The sequence below is a fragment of the Phocoena sinus genome, chromosome 2 (assembly GCF_008692025.1).
Source record: "Phocoena sinus isolate mPhoSin1 chromosome 2, mPhoSin1.pri, whole genome shotgun sequence".
NCBI lineage: Eukaryota > Metazoa > Chordata > Mammalia > Artiodactyla > Phocoenidae > Phocoena > Phocoena sinus.
The window spans coordinates 18,753,762-18,775,872 of record NC_045764.1 but is presented as its reverse complement, the minus strand read 5'-3'; the positions used below and the strand labels follow the sequence as shown (position 1 = coordinate 18,775,872).

Here is a 22,111-nt window from a genome sequence, read left to right as displayed (position 1 = left end):
TTTCTGTACCTTCTCTCTGTAAGTCTCTCCCCTGGTTCTTAGCTGAGGATTGCTCCCTAATGACTTCTGATTTGGTTCTGCCGGATTCGAATCGAATTTTGTTCAAATAAACTCTTAAATTTTTAAAATATGCTTCAGTTCATCTTTTCTTATAGGTGACCGGTGAACTTCGGCTGGCATCAAATGACTTGACTTTTATATACAACGTCGTGCATGCTGGATTGTACCTTGCGAGGTGGCAAGTATAGCTGTACCACATTGTACAAATAGAAACGCTGAATTCAGGTGTCATCAGAAAGCCTGCTAAGACCACACAGTCAGCAGGTGACACTTGAGACACAGGTGAACAACATCACTTTTCAAGTCATGGGTGGAGGCGGTGCTTTGCATTTGTGCCTGCAAAGCGCACCACTGACGTCCCCAAATCTTTATTGATGGTTGTTTCTAATATTTGAGCTCAAAACCTCCCTTTGCATTCATTTTACTGCCGCCTGCCTAGACTTATTTATCCCCACAGATAAGTAGTTTGTAAGAGAATCCTATTAAGTACTAAGGATTTCAGTGTTGTAAAATTTCATGAAATTTTACATGATTTTGTATGGTTTAGTAATTTTCCAGAAGAACTGATACTCTGGGCCACAGAAGCTCTTTCTCAGTCAAGCTGCAAATACTAATCCGTATTTTACATATCAAACAGGCTATGGGGAGGCCAAGAACAGACTGACTTTGGAGTCATGAATGCAGATTCCAAGGAGAAAGACAGAATCTGAACTCTCAAGCACTCCAGGGATCTACACCTGCAGACCTATGAGAGTAGGCACCATTGTCTCTAAGGGCACAGAAGATGTCATTTACCATGTAAAGCAATGTGACTGTTAGCACACAGTTCTTCAGGAATGGTGGCCCAGGCCAGGCCTTTGCATCCACTTTTACAGAGACAGCAAAAGAATAAATGGGGGCTTATTCTGATCCGGGCCTCTGGCAATCAGTTTCTTCTCATTGTGGGAAACTGAGTCAGTGTAGTAACTTCTGAATCAGTTGTTTCCATTTGTGGTATCATCCCGCTAGCTGTATTCAATTTACCTTGTCTGAGGACATCCTCAGTCACTACCAATTTCATTCCAGGTTTCCTATAGTCTTGAGAGCTCTGAACAGAAGACTCAACCTATGGAAACCACTCATCAAAGTCCCCAGTGAGTCTTAAGATCAAACAAAGGCCTCCTTTCTATCTTTGATCTCAGTTTTCTCATCTGTAAAGAGGAATAGCAATATATCCTTCTTATAGTTGTAAAGATTGGAGATAATACTTGCAAAGCTTCTAGCCTAGCATAGAGTAGCTATTAATAGTTTCTAGCAATTTCCCTCTTTCCCTGGATCATCAGTTTATCCCTCTGCATTTGATAAAACGTAGCTTTTGTTATAAACTGCCATGAAAATAAGTTCTTAGGCTTTTCCAGCAAGCGGCCTGAGGTGACCTCTAAAAATGGTTTGCGATTCACTTGATCCAGAAAACCCCACAAAATCATGCAAATCAAGAGGTTCAACTCTTCGTGTTCACTTTAAGAACACTCGTGAAACTGCCCAGGCCAATATGTGTGTGCGTACCCGAAAAGCCACCAAGTATCTGAAGGATGTCACTATAAAGAAGCAGTGTGTGCCATTCTGTCATTACAATGGCGGAGCTGGTAGGTGTGGCCAGGCCAAACAGTGGGGCTGGACGCAGGGTCGGTGGCCCAAAAAGAGTGCTGAATTTTTACTGCACATGCTCAAAAATGCAGAGAGTAAGGCTGAACTTAAGGGTGTAGATGTAGATTCTCTGGTCATTGAGCAAATCCAGGTGAACAAAGCCCACACAATGCAGTGCAGGACTTACAGAGCTCGTGGTCAGACCAACCCATACACGAGCTGTCCCTGCCACACTGAGATGGGCCTTACTGAAAAAGAACAGATTGTTCTTAAACCAGAAGAGGAGGCTGCACAGAAGAAAAAGATATCCCAGAAGAAACTGAAGAAACAGAAACTTCTGGCCCGGGAATAAATGCCGCAAAAAATCAGTGCAAATAAAAGTTAGAAAGAAAAAAAAGTTCTTAGGTTTGATATCTTAAGAACTTAGAACCAATACTATCTACTAGAAGTCAGTTCCTGTCACTATCTTTTTTTTTTTTTTTTTTTTTGCGGTATGTGGGCCTTTCACTGCCGTGGCCTCTCCCGTTGCGGAGCACAGGCTCCGGACGCGCAGGCCCAGCGGCCATGGCTCACGGGCCCAGCCGCTCCGCGGCACGTGGGATCCTCCCAGATCAGGGCACGAACCCATGTCCCCTGCATCGGCAGGCGGACTCTCAACCTCTGCGTCACCAGGGAAGCCCCCTGTCACTATCTTTATCTCTAGAAGTTTTTTACAATCACAGAGGAAAGTCCCTAAATGCAAGGTAAGTTTGGGGGGGATATTGGGAAAGTGACCAAAATCCAGTCAGTTCTCTTTTTCCTTGTAAATAAATACCTCGGAGTTGGGGAACAGGTGAGATGGGGATGTCAAAGGTAGAAAGATTTTTACTCATCTCATGAGAAGAGAAAAACAACACAAGGAAAAATTTAGAAGCATGTCTCTAGTGACATTTATAGATAAAATATTGCCCATCTGATAGAAAACACGAAAGTAAAAATGTGTACATTTCATGCTGAATTTATGGAGGGTGAAATGAGATTTTTTTTTTGAAGGAGAAGGAGAAACTCAGCAATGTTTAAAATCTAGTTCATCATGTTTATATCCCAACCTATTTCTCTTCTCATGCTTCCTACCGAAGGGAAGGGCATCAGGATCTATCTAATTCCCGAGTGGGGAATCAGTGTCATCCATGTCTGCTTCTATGCCTCCTTATTATACCAGCATCCAAGCGGTCACCATATTCTGCAAAATTCCATTACCTCCTGAGTCTCTCCCAATACCCTTCAGTCCATCATCATCTTTCTGAGCTTCTGTAACCACCTCTCCATCACATGGCGGCTGCCACTTTTACTTTCTCCAAATCCATTCTCTGCTGTGCAATCACACTGATCTTCCCTCAACTCAACACCCTTCAACGGCTCCTTGCAAGCCTCAGGACAAAGCCCAGTGTCTTTAACACAATCTACAAAGCCCTTGATCATCTTGTTGCTGCTGCTCTCCGGTCCAAAGGAGGTCTTGCTAGGACCACTTGATTTTGTTAAAAAACAATTTGATCAAGAACAAAATCACAGCAGAAACAAAACATTGATTCAAAATCTCCCCCACCACTTATTTTTCAGGTCTTAGTGATTCAGATGCACTAAGTATTTAGTAGTGCTTACTTTTTATGCATCTTCAAGCCTTTGGGACCATTTTTCAGACCTTTTCAAGTTTTTAAATTTTATCTCTATTTGATTCTTAGACAATTATGCTTGTTTGGCACCTATTCCTGAAGTTTTGGGGCTTGTGGCAAAGTAGAGAGCAAAGTGAGTGTAAATCAATGGCCTGATGCCATGGCTGCCGGCCAGGAAGACCAGGACCTGTTCCAGCATCCGTGAGTCCTAAGCGGGGTCGGACCTCCACCGGCTCTCACTGGCACTGGGATGCTGGGAATAAACGCAACACACTGTAGGCTGAATGCAGTGAACAATACCCTGGAACCCTGTCAGTGGCTTCAGAATCTTCTGTCATCTAATAAGCTTCTGCAGATGACAATTCACTCACCATCTCTACTTCCATAAATCATTTTTCTGCAAGAACGAACCCTAGACTTGAGCTCTTCCACCCACAGAGAGTGGGGCACGCTCCATGCCCCTCAATCATGACCACAAAGTTGAATGAATCCCATAGTGGCAAGAAAATGCAGCTTCATATAAAAGAAATATAGAATATAGCTAAACAGGCAAAGCAGGCATGAGTGGTTGAGGCTGGGTTTTTAAAAACAGCAAAATGCTGAAACAAGAAAAATCTCGAATAAACAACCTAACCTTATACCCAAAGCAACTAGAGAAAGAAGAACAAACAAAACCCAAAGTTAGTAGAAGGAAAGAAATCATAAAGATCAGAGCAGAAATAAATGAAATAGAGATGAAGAAAATAGGAAAGATCAATGAAACTAAAAACTGGTTCTTTGAGAAGATAAAAATAACAAAATGTTGGGACTTCCCTGGTGGCACAGTGGTTAAGAATCCACCTGCCAATGCAGGGTACACGGGTTCGATCCCCGGTCCGGGAAGATCCCACATGCTGCAGAGCAACTAAGCCTGTGCGCCACAACTACTGAGCCCACGTGCTGCAGCTACTGAAGCCCACGCGCTTAGAGCCCGTGCTAGGCAACAAGAGAAGCCACCGCAAAACAAGAGAAGCCACCACAAAATGAGAAGCCCACGCACTGCAACGAAGAGTAGCCCCTGCTTCCACAACCAGAGAGAAAGCCCGTGTGCAGCAATGAAGACCCAATGCAGCCAAAAAACCCCAAATGTTAAAAACTGAGTAAACAGCCTGAAAATATATTTTAAACGAACCCCTGACAATCATGATTGCATGAACTGGTGATTGGAAACATTCATTTCTGACCTGCTTTTATTTTAACCAATATGCTATTTCTTTTTTTTTACCTTAATTTATTTTTATTTTTTTGGCTGCATTGGGTCTTTGTTGCTGCATGCAGGCTTTCCTCTAGTTGCGGCGAGCAGGGGCTACTCTCTGTTGCGGTGCGCGGACTTCTCATTGCAGTGGCTTCTCTTGTTGCGGAGCACGGGCTCTAAGCGCGTGGGCTTCAGTAGTTGTGGTACACGGGCTCAGTAGTAGTGGCTCGCAGGCTCTAGAGCGCAGGCTCAGTAGTTGTGGCGCACGGGCTTAGTTGCTCCGCAGCATGTGGGATCTTCCCGGACCAGGGCTCGAACTCATGTCCCCTACGTTGGCAGGTGGATTCTTAACCACTGAACCACCAGGGAAGCCTCCAATATGCTATTTCTATCAGTTTCTTTTCCACAATTTATCTGAATGCACTGTCACCCCCTGTCCCTACCTCCTCCTCGTGGTCCAGCTGTACAATTTCCCATGGCCTAAAAGAACTTCCCTCTTTCTTCTCGGACTTTGCACACACACCCCGCCTAGGATGCTCGCTTCTACTCTACTCTTCACCTGGTTAACTCCAACAGATTTCCCAGGTGAGAGCTTGAACGCAACTTTGTGTGAGGAAACTTCCCTGTCCGCCATGCACAGACAGTTGGCTAGAGACTTCCATGGGACAAGTCTAGGACATCCTTGTACGCATAATTTGAGGAAGCTTTTTCAAATATGGAGAACAACACTTTTTATTTTGTAGACTGTATGTAGAGTTGTACGTTTTCCAGGCACTCTCTTGACTTATCCCAACATCCATAAGCACCAAATATGAACAACAAAGAAAAGGGTATCTTTAAACTATGAAGTGTTAATGGCTCAGAGTGTGCCACATATATTGGATTAATGTAGCCAACGAGCTATAAGGACAGAAGAGGAGGATAAGTCAACAGAGAGGTATATTTTGGATGCTGAATCAAAAGAAACAAAATGGATTATTTTCTCTCTGAATCCTTCAAGGGGCTCTTAGTTTACATATGGCCTAAGAGTTGTTTGTGTTTCTTTGAAAGGAATACATTTGTGATATTTTGTGAGATAATGAATGAGCTGGTGAGTACACAGGTGACATTTAAAAATGAGTATTTTATATGGTTTAACAATATACAAGTTATCTTACCTGGGGGTTTTTAAATACAGCATATTTTTCCTCCTTCTCCAAAAACAGCACTTTATTTTCTGTGTCTCTTGTCCAGTCTGATAAGATTTCAACAACATTTTCATGGTCTTCAAAAAACCTTTCTGATAAAATAAGAAAAAGCATTCTTTCAGACCCAAGACATCAGGGTTTCCAACAGAGAAATAAGCTGGTGTTGAGTTAACACAATGCTTCATACTTCTCATCAGTTTTTAGAAATTCCTAATTCTTACATGATGTCACATTGTAACATCTCTATTATGTGTATTCTTCAGTCTCAGGTCTTCAACTTATTTTCCATTAAAAACATGGCAGATGAACCTACAATATAGTCATAATGGTCAGCCATTGCTCTTTTTTCATATTAGAATTTTTGACTATTTTAAATAGCCCCAGGTGGAGGTAACATCCTATATGGAAGGAGGCCAATAATTGGGTAAACAACTTTGAATGAAATTGTGAGATAAGTGATGAGTACTATAAAACATGGACTAAACTGCTAAAAAACAATGTATTTCGGAACCAACCCTAAACCTTCCTTTAGAGAGCTTTCAATTCTCTATTTGACTCACAGAGTTGAAGAAAACTTCAAGAGGTTATTTCCAGGCAGACCATTTCCTCCAGAAAGATGTGTACCCAAAGCTTCTAAAACATGTATTTCTGTATTCCAACAGGCTCTCCCAGGAGACAATTGTTCTATGAGTGGTATTAAGAATGAGAAGTAACAGAGTATTTCTTTAATTGCTTTTTAGCTTTAAAAAATACTCAATCAACGTCTATCCACTGTCCTTTGCTCTTTGGGGCTGAGCCTCTTCCACTAGACAAAGTGTCAGACATTGAGTGAGCGGGCAGTGATGTGAGGCCCGCGGCAGAGTTACCCTAGAGTATAAAGAAGTAAACTTTAAAGAGACATCGGCTGACAGACACCCAGGCTCTCTGACCATCTGCTCAGCTTGCTAATCATGCGGTAAGAAGTATCCTCCTGTCACTTTCTTTCCCTTTTGGATCTGCTAGAGAAGTAGCAGCAATAATGCTTACATTCCCCAAGGTCTGGCCACCTGCTCCAATCTGAGTCTCTTTGCCACAGATAAATGAAGAGGCAAGCACTGAACCTGACCTAAGGGAAGTGATGCAGGGGGAGTCTTGGTAGCCTTGAACCAAACTCTTCTTCGCAATAGACCAAAACCCATAATAAAAAAAACTCACAGGTTTTTTGGAGTACAGTCAATTGCTGGAACTGGGACTTACCGATTTGTAGTTCCGGATATATTTCATAAAGACACCAGTCCACATTGCAGTCACAATGGGTTTTCTCAAAAAGGTTGTCTAGAACATCTCGGGCTAATTGCCGCTCATCCACCATCAGTGACTTCGTGCTGTTATCATTCATGTGCACCTTGACAACGAGCTGAGGATAAAGCCACAGGGCAGCCAGTAAATTCAGGCAACTGGAGAAGGTTAAGGTTTCAAGGTTGCTATCTCTTCTGCGAATTTAAGTAAGAAGGTGTCCCACAAACTCACTCATATGCCAAGCACTTGTTTAAGGTGCCAGGAATATAAACGTAGAGAAACCAGTTCACAAAAACAGAAATAAATACACAATAAGCAAAGTCCCTGCCCGGCTTTCAGAGACTCTGCATCCTGGTGAGGGAGAGAGAAAACCAACACAACCCAAGAAGTGCTGCCTGCCGGCCTCCCTGACATCTTTCTGTTACTTCTTCAGGTTCATCTCAGAGCCCAGAAGCGTTGCTTAGCTGAAAGCCGTGCCAGTATCTTTATAATAAATTCTTCTGTCTTGCTTAGCTGGAGTTGGGTCCCATTTCATGCAACCCAAGAGTTCTAGGACACAGGTTAAGACCAAGTTGGTTAATCTACAATTCTTTGAAGGTCGGAAGTTGCAGAGTGACACAGCGTCACCGAGGGGTCTTACTGAGAGGCAGGTGGTGTCACAGCAGGACACGTTTGAGATTAGAGGTGGACTAAGCCAGATCAATGCAGACTGAGAAAGCGCTACTATGGAGGCATGCAGGCAAATGAGTGACCTCATGAACTTTTCATTCGATTAAAAAAAATTTACTGCATTGAGTTCACAGTCAAATTGGTAGCTACCTTATTCCAAATCTGGAGGGTCTGGTGTGAGAATTTACTCCTAAGGGCACAGGATTTCACTGATTTTTCCCAGACAACTTGTCAAGGTTATTAAAACTTCTGATCCCTAAGAGAGACCATGATTCTGATGTAACATAACAGAATTAATTCAACAACTAATCAGCTAGGGTTTGGATTTTCTTTGATACCTGTGTTATTTGTAGCATTTTTTTTTTTTTTTTTTTTTTTTTTTTTGCGGTACGCGGGCCTCTCCCGTTGCGGAGCACAGGCTCCGGACGCGCAGGCTCAGCGGCCATGGCTCACGGGCCCAGCCGCTCCAGGGCACGTGGGATCTTCCCGGACCGGGGCACGAACCCGCATCCCCTGCATCGGCAGGCAGACTCTCAACCACTGCACCACCAGAGAAGCCCTGTAGCATATTTTTAATTCCAGCAGTTGTTAGTTATGAGTGCTACAGGTTATAACGGTGCTATCTATCCAGTCTTCAAAAGGTACAGTGGAAATGTGCCCATGAAGCCCACATTTATTAGACACTTATGTTTAAGGGAAGCTTTTCCATAACTCCTTCTGGGAAGATCTACGTTCTTATTTTATTCTTTGCCAAGATCACTGATCCTCCCTAATTAGGTGGGAGTTAGCTGTAGTTAGAGTCCATCTTTGAGTGCCACACGGGAAGGAAGGGCTGCCTTTCCCTTTCCAGACCATCCCTGCCCAAACTCCAGCCTGCAGTGCCTGCAGTTACTCCACAGGAAGCCAGCAGAGAATTCCCAGAAGCAACATCGTCAACCAGAACCCCCTGACACTCTTGCGTAAATTTCTATTCTAACTTGAAAAGAGAAGCATGAGATAGTTAGAGACAAGTTCTGCCTATTCTGTCTGTCTAAGGTTGGTCCTGGTTATTCACATATGAGGCTTATCATTATTTTTAAAAAGTGTTTAGATGGAGTGAAGAGAGAGGCCATACAAGTGGTAACATTTCTTCCTCCCCCAAAGTTTGGGTTAGATTCTGAGCAGCAGGGAAACTGCCCCTCTGGTCCCACTTCCACCCAACTGGATCTTGAAGACAGTGTGTAGTTAACAGTGAAGAAGGCAATTCCTGTGGATTTCTGTGCAGAGTTACTGAGAGCAACCAAGGGTGTGGATGGTGATAAGAATCTGGACGAGGAGCAGGCAAGGACCACAAGTCGAAGCACACCTAGTATCTGCTCTTCCCACACTTGCACACCTAAGACTCAAATGCAGACATCAGGGCAATAAAGGTGCATTTCCTCCTCCTAGAACCATTCAAATTAGACCATTATTCCAGGCTTGTCCGAAGAATACTTTTTTTCCCTTGAAAACCTGTAGCCCAGAAACGTCTAGTTGGACAGTTGTTTTTGTTGTATGTTCATCTTTTTTTAAAAAAATTAATTTATTTATTTATTTTTGGCTGTGTTGGGTCTTCATTGCCGTGCATGGGCTTCTCATTGCGGTGGCTTCTCCTGTTGCGGAGCATGGACTCTAGGCATGCAGGCTTCAGTAGTTGTGGCACACGGGCTCCATAGTTGTGGCTCACGGGCTCTAGAGCACAGGCTCAGTAGTTGTGGCACACAGGCTTAGTTGCTCCGCGGCATGTGGGATCTTCCAGGTCCAGGGCTCGAACCTGTGTCCCCTGCACTGGCAGGCGGATTCTTAACCACTGCGCCACCAGGAAAGTCCCTGTATGTACATCTTTTGATGTATTTAAAACAACAGGCCCAGGACATCCCTGGTGGCGCAGTGGTTAAGAATCCGCCTGCCAGTGCAGGGGACAGGGGTTCAGTGGGGAACCTCTGGTCCGGGAGTTCCCACATACCGCAGAGCAACTAAGCCCATGTGCCACAACTACTGAGACTGCACTTTAGAGCCCATGAGCCACAACTACTGAGCCCGTGTGCCACAACTACTGAAGCCTGTGCACCTAGAGCCCATGCTCCGCAACAGGAGAAGCCACCGCAATGAGAAGCCCATGCACCACAAGGAAGGGTAGCCCCGGCTCACCGCAACTAGAGAAAGCCCACATGCAGCAACGAAAATCCAATGCGGCCAAAAATAAATAAATTTATTTTAAAAAATAAAATAAAATAATGAAACAATAGGCCCAACTACTACAATGTCAAAGACCCATTCATCTGACCAGAGAAATCAGACGTGGATGGTTGTGTGGAAAACAGAAATGCCTCAAATAGTGGAATGACCATGGCTTATTTTCTGTGGAAGGCATATCGCTGCTCTCAGCTGAGGAATATTGCTATAAAGTAGTTACATGTCCTAAGAAACACTACCAGTGTTAGGACTTAGAAGACAATCTTCCTGATGAAAAAATTAGTGATGTTTGACCACATTTCATTCTTGCTTAGGAATTCTTGAGAAAATAAAACATAGCTTGGTGTTTTGCTTTTAAAGAGAGAAAGAAAACTAAATCACATAATTTGACAATGATGCAATTATGAAAGGGTTGGGGTTTTTTTTTGGCAGAAATTGCAAACTAAATTTAATCCATATGTAGTTACCAATGTCCACAATTATAAAACTTAGGGGAAAGAAAAACAAGAGAAGGCTGATGACTTTTAGCAAGAAGAAATCATATTTAGTCTTCTTCACAGCTTTCTTCACATTTACAAGCTGAAGAGTAGCTATATACCAACACATGACACCCTAAGTCACAGTTAGGCGATTAGCAAGCTGAGTACTTTTCATATCAACACCATATGATATAGAGTAAAATGACTCAAGAATGAAAAAACTTCCCCTTTCTAATCCATCATAGTAAAGATTTAATGGTTTTTATCATTTCTTCTTTTTCTTTTGCAAACTAATAAATACAAAATTATCCCAGCCCTAAATCATTTGCAATATATACATTTTTGCTTCTATGATAAAATTTACAAATGGAATTGGTCTCCTGTGTCACAGAGCTTTAAAACAAAGAAACAAAATCAGTGAGTGAATCCGATTCTGTTTCCAGTTCCAACAGCTTTGCAACACAACTGTGTACATCGTTCTTCGTGATCCAAAGTGATGTCAACACCCCACAGAATACTTGAGGGCAAAGTACTTCAGATAAACTTGATTCCATCCTTTATAAAACATGTTGTAGCTTATGTGTTAGTACATCTTAGTTACTTTATTAATGGATGAGTATGACTCCGTTTTTTTTCTGATGTTCTGTGCCACACAGCCTTTTGTTTTTAGAAATAAGTCTGGAGGGTCCTAAGTCAGAAAAAATATACACCTTAGCTTCTTAATCTTCCTTCCTCTCCCACTGATTAGAACTGCTTCTGTTTCACATCTGCTTTGTTGACTAGAGGCAGGTGGTGCTTTTTGCTACTGTTAACAAGTCACCTTAACTAAATTATGGCAAAGTTCTGTGGAAATACAGCTTTCTCCTCCTTGTTCTCTTCATCTCCAGTTAAGCAAACTGGCCAAATATGCTAGCTGTTCTACCTTATTTTTTAAAAATTCATTTATTTATTTTGTCTGCGTTGGGGCTTCGTTGCTGCACTCAGGCTTTCTCTAGTTGCAGCGAGCGGGGGCTACTCTTCGTTGCGGTGCACGGGCTCTCCTTATGGTGGCTTCTCCTGTTGCAGAGCATGGGCTCCAGGCCCACGGGCTTCAGTAGTTGCAGCATGCGGGCTCAGTAGCTGTGGCACATGGGCTTAGTTGCTCTGTGGCATGTGGGGTCTTCCCAGACCAGGGGTCAAACCCATGTCCCCTGCCTTGGCAGGTGGATTCTTAACCACTGCGCCACCAGGGAAGTCCCGGGTTCTACCTTTTTATCTAAGAACCAACTTCTCTTTGCATTTATCCTCTGAGAGTATCTCCAACGTGGCCCCCATTTTATAAACCATCCAGTGGTTTAACATAGTTGAAATAATTATGAATTGTATTTTTACTCATTTTCTCTTGTCTTTTTATCTCCAAAGGGAAAGTCGGCAACCGAAGACAGCCCATCTTCCCCTGCCATCCATTTGTAACTTGGTTCAGTACATGTTTATCTACAGTGAGGTCTTGTGCTAGAGAGACGGCTATGAAACAGGTCACCCTGCTCTCATCCCTTCCCCTACAATCCACTTTCCACACAATGGCCACTACGATCTTTAAAACCATATATTATCCCTTGTTAAAAACCCTCATATGGGGACTTCCCTGGAGGTCCAGTGGTTAGGACTCTGTGCTTCCACTGCAGGGGCCACAGGCTCAATCCCTGGACGGGAAGCTAAGATCCCGCATGCCGCATGGTGCGGCCAAATGCTTTCCCACTGCGTTGACAATATGTTCCAAACTCTTCGTCAGACCTGTGAGACCCTGTGACCCCACCTGCCTTTCTGCCCTCAGCTCCTCCCATTTTCCCTCCTGCTCAAGAGGTAAAGGGGATCAACAGTATGGTGACGGATGGAAGCTGAATTTTGGGTGGTGAGCACACTGTAGGGTATACAGAAGCAGAAATATAAGAATGTACACATGAAACTTACGTAACGTTATAAACCAATGCTACCTCAATTAAAAAAAAAAAAAGATTCCCTTGGGCAGTATCACTCCTTCCGGCTTTATTTTCTTCATAGCACTTCTCTCCCCAGCTAGAAGTGAACTCTACACAGGCAGGGACCTCACCTGACTGGTTCACCTCTCTGTACCCCCAGCACCTGGTCTATGAGATGAGGATGCATCGGTAAAGAAAACACAAAACTCCCTGGAGGAGCTTCCCTGGGGGTGGGGAGGGGAGGTAGGCATTAAACAGGATAAACAAGTAATCTGGACAGTACGCTGTACGGGGAGGAAGGAAAGCAGGGGGAAGGTAAGGGATGTCAGGGGTGTGTGTGTGCATGGCACTGAGCAGGTGACCAGACCTAGTGAGGGACAAAGAGAACCCACTGGAATCTGGGGAAGAGCTCTCCAGGCAGGGGGACCGCAAGGCACAAAGGTCCCGAGGCAGAGGCATGCCTGGAACATCTGTGGAGCAGCAGTGAGACCAGTAAGCTAGAACGGAGGGTGAGGGAGAGGGCAGGCAACCAGATCATGCAGGGACTTGATGTCGTTGTGAGGATTTGGGCTTTACTGTGTGTGTTGGGGGGGACATCCTTGAGCAGAGGAGGGACAAGAAAAGAGGTGGGAAGAGAATCACACGAGGGGGACTGGTCTTAGAAACATGACAGTCCACGCACAGGAGCAGGAAAGACCATGGACCACCTGCCACAAGTGCAGGCGGGTAGGGAGGCAAATGTGTTGGGAGCTTGCAGAACCTTTCTTTGGATTGCTTCTACTTCTCAGTGCAATGGGCTGAGAAAATGTGGGAGAGGAAGGAGGTACTGGAGATTTTCAGAGAGAGGACAAGGTGGAAGTAGTTTTCTAGGTTCGTGGGAGAGAGACTGGACTTGGAAGCTCAGGCAGCACCGAAGGCCCAGGCTGGATTTAACCAGGGGTTCACAGAGTGAGGACAAGGGGGGAGAAGGCAGCCGAGGATGTATCAGTTCAATAACCGCCCACAGAATGCAATCACACGTAGAGAATGGGGAAGAAAAATGATAAAAAGGTTCATGCATGCCTGAAATGAATGGAACCAGAACGATCTGAAAAAATTCTCATAGATGAACCTTGGAAGTCTGGATCCTGGAGTAGTCAAGGAATATTTATTAAATATCGATCAACATGTACTGAAATCCTTCATTCAAGGAACCGTGAGAGGTGCTGCAGGAACATAAAATCTAATGCCCTGTATGAAAAGAATAATTCACCCACTGTAAGCAAAAAGTTCCTAACAAGTCTCAGCCACGGTATATGCTTCAGGAGTCGAAGTGAGACTGTTTATCTTTCTCTTACTTTACCTAACTAACTATTGTTAACACTTTATTAGGTAGATGATTCTCCTGAGCTTAAATACATGTGTCTCTGATATAATACAATATATGTGTCTCCAGAAAAACCTATGCTCTACAGAAAAAGCACGATAAATTACAGGCTGATTGGGACAATAGGGTCGAGGCAGGTCACTCAAAACCTATGCCAACTTTGAACACACAGCTCTAGCCAAAAGAACATTTGGCATTTCAGGAGAGAACCTGGACATCCAGGGCAGACTGGGGGCTGCTTCAGGGGGTATATAAAATGCAAAAAAGCAATCGTGGAAATGAGGTGATGCCACTAGAAGCTGAACTCTGACCCAGTTGACTTGCCAACTCGCCCCCAGAAGGGGGCGCCACCTGCAATTACCCAAGAGTGAGCAGAACCCAGAGTGCATCCTTAGGGGAGGGAGCCCTGGGGGTAGAGACCTGGAAACCTCCATATTTACACTAACATAGGTCCCCTATTTATCAATCACAAGTGAGCCAAGCGAGGTCATTAAAAGAATAATTTATCTTTGTCCTTAAATTTAAAAAACTACAACTCATTGCAAAGCACCACTTAAAATTAAAATCTTTTTTAGGCTTCAGCATAATAAAAAGTCATTAATTTGACTGCCCCATGCAAAAGTGATTCATAATTTACCTTCTTGACCTTGGCCTCCTTCAGTTTTTCCAATGCTAGCTTAATTTTATCAGCCTTGGCTTGGGCTTCTTCTTCTTCCTGTAAAATGACAAGACATTCAACACAGTCCATTACATAACACCAGGGAGTAAGTACCCTTGCCATCGTTAGTGTCTTTGTCACTTTATATTGACAAAAGGCTGTGTTATATAGGGCACCAAATTTCACACGACTGATTTTCAAAATTTAAGTAACTGTAACAGAAATCTTCAACCTGGAGATACAGAAGACAGTCACCCTTTATATCTTAGGAATAGTAACTTAAAAGATGAAATGATGACTCAGAGTTTCACATATTTAGTCTGCAAAAATCTCTGTTTGGCTCAAAATTGGGTCTAACCTGAGGAATCTATAGGTGAATCTCAAGGGATTTGAGCACTTCCTGAAATTATACACATTCTTTTGAATTAGTATGTGTTTTCTGGGATTCTTAGTTTTTATGAGATTCCTAAAGGGTCCTTATCTTCCCCAATCAAACTTAAACTTATAATTCACAAAAAAAACCCCAACAAACTACGGACAAACACATGAGCAGGCAGAAAAGAGAGTGAAATATTTTATGAGCCCAAAGCAGACATATATCTTCTTACACCAGTAGTTCTTATATACTTTTTGAGCCACAAACCCCTTTAGGAATATGTTTAAAGCAATGAAGCCCATAAAGCTTCACATATGCATTTGACTTTGCATACAGCTGGGAATCACAGACTCCTTGACTTCTTCATGGACCGACCCTATATTAAGAGCTTCTGCTCTTTAGAATGGCTGTTATCGAAGACAAGAGATAAAAAGTGTTGGCGAGGGCTTCCCTGGTGGCACAGTGGTTGAGAGTCCGCCTGCCGATGCAGGGGACACGGGTTCGTGCCCCGGTCCGGGAAGACCCCACATGCCGCGGAGCAGCTGGGCCCGTGAGCCGTGGCCGCTGAGCCTGCGCGTCCGGAGCCTCTGCTCCGCAACGGGAGAGGCCACAACAGTGAGAGGCCCTTGTACCGCAAAAACAAAAAAAAAGTGTTGGTGAGGAAGTGAAGAAATGGAAACCTTTGTGTGCTGTTGGTGGGAATGTAAAATTGGTGCAGCTGCTACGGAAGACAGTATGGCAGTTCCTCAAAAACTTATAAATAGAACTACCATATGATCCAGCAATTCCACTCCTGGGTATCTACCCAAAGGAAATGAAATCAATATCTTGAAGAGATCTACACTCCCACGTCCGTGGCAGCACTATGCACAGCAACCAAGACATGGAAGCAACCTCAGTATCTGTTGATGATGAATGGATAAAGAAGATGTGGCGTAGATATACAATGGAATATTATTTATCCACGAGAAAAGGAAATCATGCTGTTTGTGACAACATGGATGAAACTTGAGGGCATTACACTAAATGAGATAAGTCAGACAGAGAAGGACAAATAGTGTATGATCTCACTTACATGTGAGAATCTAAAAAAGCTGAACTCATAAAAACAGAGAGTTGAATGGTGGTTGCCAGAGGCTGGGGACAGAGGAAGTAGGGCGATGTTGGCCAAAGGGTACAAACCTCCAGTTATAACATGAATAAGCTCTGGGGATCTAAAGTACAGCGCGGTGACTACAGTTAACAGTACTGTATTATAAACTTGTTTAGAGAGGAGATCTTATATGTTCTCACCATATGCACAACAAAAAGGTAATTATACGAGGTGATGAAGGTGTTAACTAACCTCGCTATGGTAATCATTTCTCAGTATATGTGTATCTGATCATCACGTTGTATGCCTTAAATCTGTACCATACTATATGTCAATTATATCTCAATAAAATTGGGGGAAAAAGAGCCTCTGTTCTATATGGATCACCAATTTTCAAATAATTTTTATACAATAATCACATAATAGAGCAATGAATAGGATTTAATATTTGATTTATATTTCATATTTGTTCATTCAAAAGGCATTGTAGGGACTTTCAGGGTTACTAGGGTCGTATTTATGAATACTGATCATCACCCAGTACAACGAACGCAGAAGCCACAGGAAATAGAGCTAGGTTCTTACTGTAAAATATTTTTAAAGTGGCTTACTCTAAGAAAAATCCTTAAAGCGCTCTTCGTGCATGGATGAGAGATATGAGTTAACGTCCCACGTAATGACTATATGAACTTCCCAGAAATCTATTAATATCAAGCACTCATCACCTACCCGCCCCATAACGCCCCTCCCAACTATGACCTTACAGGCGATACATAGGTATCTTTGCCCTACTGAATACGGCTGCCAAATTCCGCAAAATTCCATTTAGTTCAATTCTGAAATATGTAAGGAATGCCTTCTATTCTTTATGTACTGGACTAGGACCAGGGACACAGAAATGTATAAATCACTTCCACAGTTCATAACAAGTTAATAAAACATGGCCCCAAAAGGTTGAGTATTATCAGGGAAAGTTGCATACAAATACAGATTTTAGCCAAACTATAACAATTCCTGAATATGGCCCTAATATGTTCTTTATACACACCAATGTGTCCTTTTATGGAGACTCTGGCTTTGCAATGAACACATCTGGGATCCTTGTTTCTTAGAGTCTCAGAGCTCTGGGCGTACAAACTTAAATGTAACCGCCACTCTGAAGAAGGTCAGAGATCTTGGGTAGCAGAGGTCAAGAGTCCTGACCCCACGGACTTACCTGAGAGAGAGGTTCAGGAGTGGGTGGTGGCAAAGGAAGGTCTAACATGGGATCAGCTGGTGGAGGAGGTAAGTCATCCTCATATTGGTTAATACTCGGTGCAGCAACATTTGCTGTGTAACCAAGAGAGGCTGCACCACTGAAACTTGGTATATCCAGAGATGCTGAATGAGGTCGGCTCTGAGAGGACTCCTTCTGGGCCTGGATTGTCCTCTGCTCAGCTTCTCTTATGTCTGCTACCAGATCCGCCATGAGAGCATCTAAATCTTGGTCTTCCAGTGCATTTAAGGACTCTGATAGGGAAAATCACGTTAATGGTCAAGACAACAATTTGCACCTAGAAAAACTTAACGAAGGTCATTTTAAAGAATACATTTGAGTACTGGTTGCAAGGGGCTGGGGTGGGGGAAATAGGAAGAGGTTGGTAAAAGGGTATGAACTTTCAGTTATAAGGCGAGTAAGGTCTGAGGATCTAAGTATAACATGATGGCTACAGTTGATAACACTGTATGGTATAATTGAAATTTGCTGAAAGAGTAGAACTTAAATGTTCTCACTAAAAAAAAAAAATGAATAGGTGAGGTGATGGATGTGTTAACTAACTTGATGGGGGAAATCCTTTCACAATGTATATGCACACCAAATCATCACACTGTACACTTTAGATACCTTACAATTTTGTCAATTAAACCTCAGTTGGGACTTCCCTGGTGGTGCAGTGGTTAAGAATCCACCTGCCAATGCAGGGGACACGGGTTTGATCCCTGGTCCGGGAAGATCCCACGTGCCACAAAGCAACCAAGCCCATGCGCCACAACTACTGAAGCCCGCGCACCTAGAGCCCGTGCTCCGCAACAAGCCCCTGCTCACCACAACTAAAGAAAGCCCGTGCACAGCAATGAAGACCCAACACAGCCAAAAAAAAAAAAAAAAAGGAGAGAGAAAGAAAGAAGAGAAAAGAAACAAAACGGGGGAATGTCTTCCCTACATTGGGACCTCACAGGTCAGCTATAAAGTCAACTCCAAGCACCTGGTTAGATGCCTAAGTAGAGAATTCTTGTACATTCTCGTGCAAGATCTTAGAGTTTTAGAAAGTAGGGGAGGGGAGAGGCTGGAAAGTTCTCCCCAGGTCTTTGGAGGGCAGACAGAGCACCACTGATAAATATACTTGGAAGAAAGAAGGTCTCCACCAACTGGGATTTATTTAATACACCTTGAGACTTGGGGTGAGGGCAGAGTTTCTGTGGGCACACCATCCAACTACAGGAACTCTCACGTCACAAAAAGAGCAGTTAATGATAAATATTTAATAGCAGGAAATAAAGCACCAAGGGGGTTAAGGAATGAAAAAAAAATTCTTTTTTAATTGGGATTAAGTGGTAAAGACTTCATAAGACAGTGAGCTGGGAGTTAACTCTTAAAGGAAAGGGCATACCCGAATTTTCAGAGGGTGAGGGAGGACGATTTTCACTGGAATTTCTTCCACGTGAGAGATTACTGTGGAGATAAGACCTGGGATCCTGAAAGCTGATCAGACCACGTGGCATACAGGGAGCCGTGGCTGTGAGTCGTGTTGCTACAGCACTTTGTCCATCAGGCAGTCACCAGATGGTGAGTGTGATGAACAAAGTATGGGCAAGGTGGAAGTGATCATGAGGGAGAGAATTCGAGCTGCTGTGTGCAGCGTGAACTGGATTGAGGAAATGCGGGCAGGGGAAATGAAGCCCTCTCAGAAACAAATGAGCAGAAAGCATGGTGAAATCATTTATTGCCAAACATCATCAGCATAAACACCATGTAGCATATTACATTAATGCCAATAGTTCTATGTACAGCACTTGGACTGAAGTTTGGATCTCTTAACCAGGTAAAAAGCATTTTCCTTCTAAGCCACCACTGTTTTGCATATAGCTTTTCATAAAATTAAGTGAAATTTAAAAAATCTCAGAGAAAATATGTGTAGAACTAATGAAGCATATTCCTAATTTTCTAGTGTCATCAATTACATTGTGACTGTAGACACACAGCAAATGATTTTAATCCTTTATAAAAATTTTAGGGACAAAACTCCCACAGTAACACATATAGTAACAATTTCCAAAGCAAATTATAATCCTCAACATATTGGTATGGGATTGAGTGATAAAGAATTGGGGATTCTGTTCAGAAGTTTATCGTTAACTCTCCAAATAACTTTGGGTGAAGTATTTTTTGACTCATTTTAAGCAATGTTTTAAGGGAAGACAGTAGAAAAAAAAATCTATTCCTATTGTAATTCCCAACAAAGTTAATTTTCAGTACATATCAGTACTTTTTAAATGGTCTTGTCTCCTTAATGACACGAGTTTCTTGTTAGTGTCTTTTAACATGACTATGTTTACGTATTGCTGGGTTTCTTGGATTCCGACATTTTCAGTAATTTTTTGATACTAGGTAATAAGTGCTTCGAAAGCATTAGTTGAGCTTCTACAACTAAATTACTGATTAAATTTTAACGGAACTGATTATTCAGCTGTTACGAGTGTGTCAGGCAAATCTGCACTGTTCATATATGCAAGTATATGTTCTCTATTAACGTCATAATTTGACAAAAGTGTGTTGGTTTTCTGAAACTTCATGAATGTTACCACCATTCCACGTTGCAGTGGAAACGACTGACAGAAATAATAAGTTTATATGGAAGATAGAAAAGAGGGTGGGAAAAAGAGGAAATCAGAAGAGATGTACTATAATTTATCAAGATACAGTTATTCGAACCTTAAGGGTTTAATCTAAAAATTACTAAAAATGACAGAAACAAAGGAACCCAGTGAGTGATGGAAATAAAACTTGGAACTCTGGATTTCTGTAACTAGGCTTCTCTATTATTTTGTTCTTTATTCTTTTGGTTGGCACTGCAAGTCTTTGGAAAATCTTTTCCAAGAGTTGTAGTGAATTCTCATTAATTTGGAAGCAATCACTTCAAGATTCATTGTAATTGGAGTAGCACATGGGCTAAAGATTGTCAATGCACTAAGTAGGAAGAGAGATTTTTGTTAATAAAATATGACAAACTTCAGGGGACTAAAATGTCAAATAGACCAAATATACTATATTATATATTAAATATATATTAAGTAAAAAATATTTTGAAGCATCTATTCGTATATTCTCAATCATTATGAAATGGGCAGTTCATTAATATCCTCGAAGGGACATTTCCTTATTAATATTTTCTTATACTACTGTACCTTATTACTGTAATGGCTTAGGAGTAAGAAGAAACTCTCTGTTTTTTTAAAAAAAAAAAATTAGAAAGCTTTGAGACTTTCAGCAAATACAGGAGAGTGTTCCTTTTCATTACAGGCAAAAACATCTTCTTGGCCTCTCAATTCAATCCAAACAGCAGCACTCAATCTGAACGAAATCCAGGACTTTAAAAATTATACTTGTCATGATGTCCAAGTTCCTTAAATTTTGTTTTCAGATTACAGTTGTGTACAGATTTTAGTCATTGTTATCATTTCAAATTACTTAAGAAAAGAAATGATACTCACCATTTAAATCCTTAAACCCCACACTGTAGTTAAATTCAGCTCTGGGCGGTTTAGGTTCTGGAGGAGGGACAGTGTCGACTCCTAAACTCTGTGAAAACGGATCCCAACCCCCAAAGTTATTCATGATACTAATATTTTTGCAGTGCAATTTAATCATTAAGTAAAGAATCATTTGCTGCTTATACATATTCTCTTTAAATATGTTCTCTAAAAACTGTATTCTTACTTGAACGTGCTTTAGGTGATTTTTTTTCGTACAGAAAATGACAAGTTAAAAATGACAAGTTAAAAATTATTCTAGAAGGTACATCTTGAAACAAAACAGGTCAAATGATGAGAATGAGGGTGTTCATTTTTAGAGACAACAAAACATTTCCGGGAATGAAGCATTGTGACACATACACTACATACAATTCATAAGGATGTAAGTTAGGACATCAAAGAAAGGAATTGTTTAGTCACTTGAAGGTAAGAGCTGTTTCAGGATGCAATCTGTTATTACACGGTAAAATGTTAATGCTGTTACTCTTATTTAGTAAAACTTGTTAAAAAGAAATTAAGCCACAGTAAGTTACTAATTTTGTAAATAACATTATTTTCTAATTGATAAAGTGACTGCTTGTATGATTTAAAAGCTAATATTTAAAAATATTTTTACATCCATAGTTTGAGAAGTGATTTCACCTGTTCTTAAACATGAATGTTTTCATGACAATGAGTACATTCTTTGATATTAATTTGATTTGGTAAGTAATATCCTTGTTCATGTCTTAAATTTCTGAAGGAAACCAATCATTATAGGTTTGAGAATAAATTAATGAGATATCATCAGTTATACGTAGGAAAAAAAAGGCCATTAATCAAGAAGAAGTTAAAAAAAAAATGAACCCAATCAAGTTAGAATCAAGGATAAAATATACGGAAAAGTGACTGCAACTCCAGAATTCATTCTAAAAACCGGAATGAACTTGCAAAAATTGCCAAGAAAGGGGGAGGTTGATGGAGAAACTACGGGGCAAATACCAGAAAAAAAAATTTAGTGAAAGAAAGTACAAAACAATTCATTAACTAGTTGGTTTTTAAATGCTATAACTGGGAAGTATAACATCACAATTAGGGTTGCCAACTCATTTTTTTCTCAGGAATATAATTTACTAGGCTACTTACAGAAATTAGAAGTAGTTCTCTAACAAAACATGAATGCATGAATGTATAACGTAACAGGCTCTGAGTAAAATACAGAGAGAGGGAAAGGAGAGAGAGGAAACCGGTTTTAGGAAGGAACTCCTTCAATCACAGCTTTAGCCAAGCAAACCCTGTGACCCCACTCACCTGAGCGCAATAGAGAAAGATCAAACCCCAGAAAGGCCTTCAGTGAAAGCAGATCCAAGACACTCTAAGGGGCCCTCTTCTCACTCTTGAATTAGAGTAACAACACTGAACTATGAAAATCCCAGACTCTGACCAATCAGAATAATCATTCCTCTATGAAGCAGAAGTGAGTGAATG

General features: G+C 41.8%; 2 protein-coding genes across 4 annotated transcripts in view; one reads left to right on the top strand and one right to left on the bottom strand.

The window, feature by feature from the left end:
- The window catches only part of APBB1IP (amyloid beta precursor protein binding family B member 1 interacting protein), a 102,418-nt gene that overhangs the window by 36,144 nt on the left and 44,163 nt on the right, over nt 1-22,111 (bottom strand). For all 3 annotated transcript variants that reach the window (XM_032624101.1, XM_032624100.1, XM_032624099.1), the window contains 5 exons: nt 20,603-20,690; nt 17,067-17,359; nt 14,361-14,438; nt 6,996-7,155; nt 5,730-5,851 (listed from right to left, as the gene is read on the bottom strand). In XM_032624101.1, the coding sequence (XP_032479992.1) occupies nt 5,730-5,851; nt 6,996-7,155; nt 14,361-14,438; nt 17,067-17,359; nt 20,603-20,690 (741 nt within the window). The remainder of the gene's footprint in view (nt 1-5,729; nt 5,852-6,995; nt 7,156-14,360; nt 14,439-17,066; nt 17,360-20,602; nt 20,691-22,111) is intronic.
- LOC116749602 (60S ribosomal protein L17-like) lies at nt 748-2,165 on the top strand. The gene has a single exon (XM_032624132.1). The coding sequence runs from the start codon at nt 1,484-1,486 to the stop codon at nt 2,036-2,038; it is 555 nt and encodes a 184-aa protein (XP_032480023.1). The 5' UTR covers nt 748-1,483; the 3' UTR covers nt 2,039-2,165.

Excerpts from the sequence above, each read along its gene's own strand:
- LOC116749602 (XM_032624132.1), top strand. The coding sequence starts at position 1,484 with ATGGTTTGCGATTCACTTGATCCAGAAAACCCCACAAAATCATGCAAA.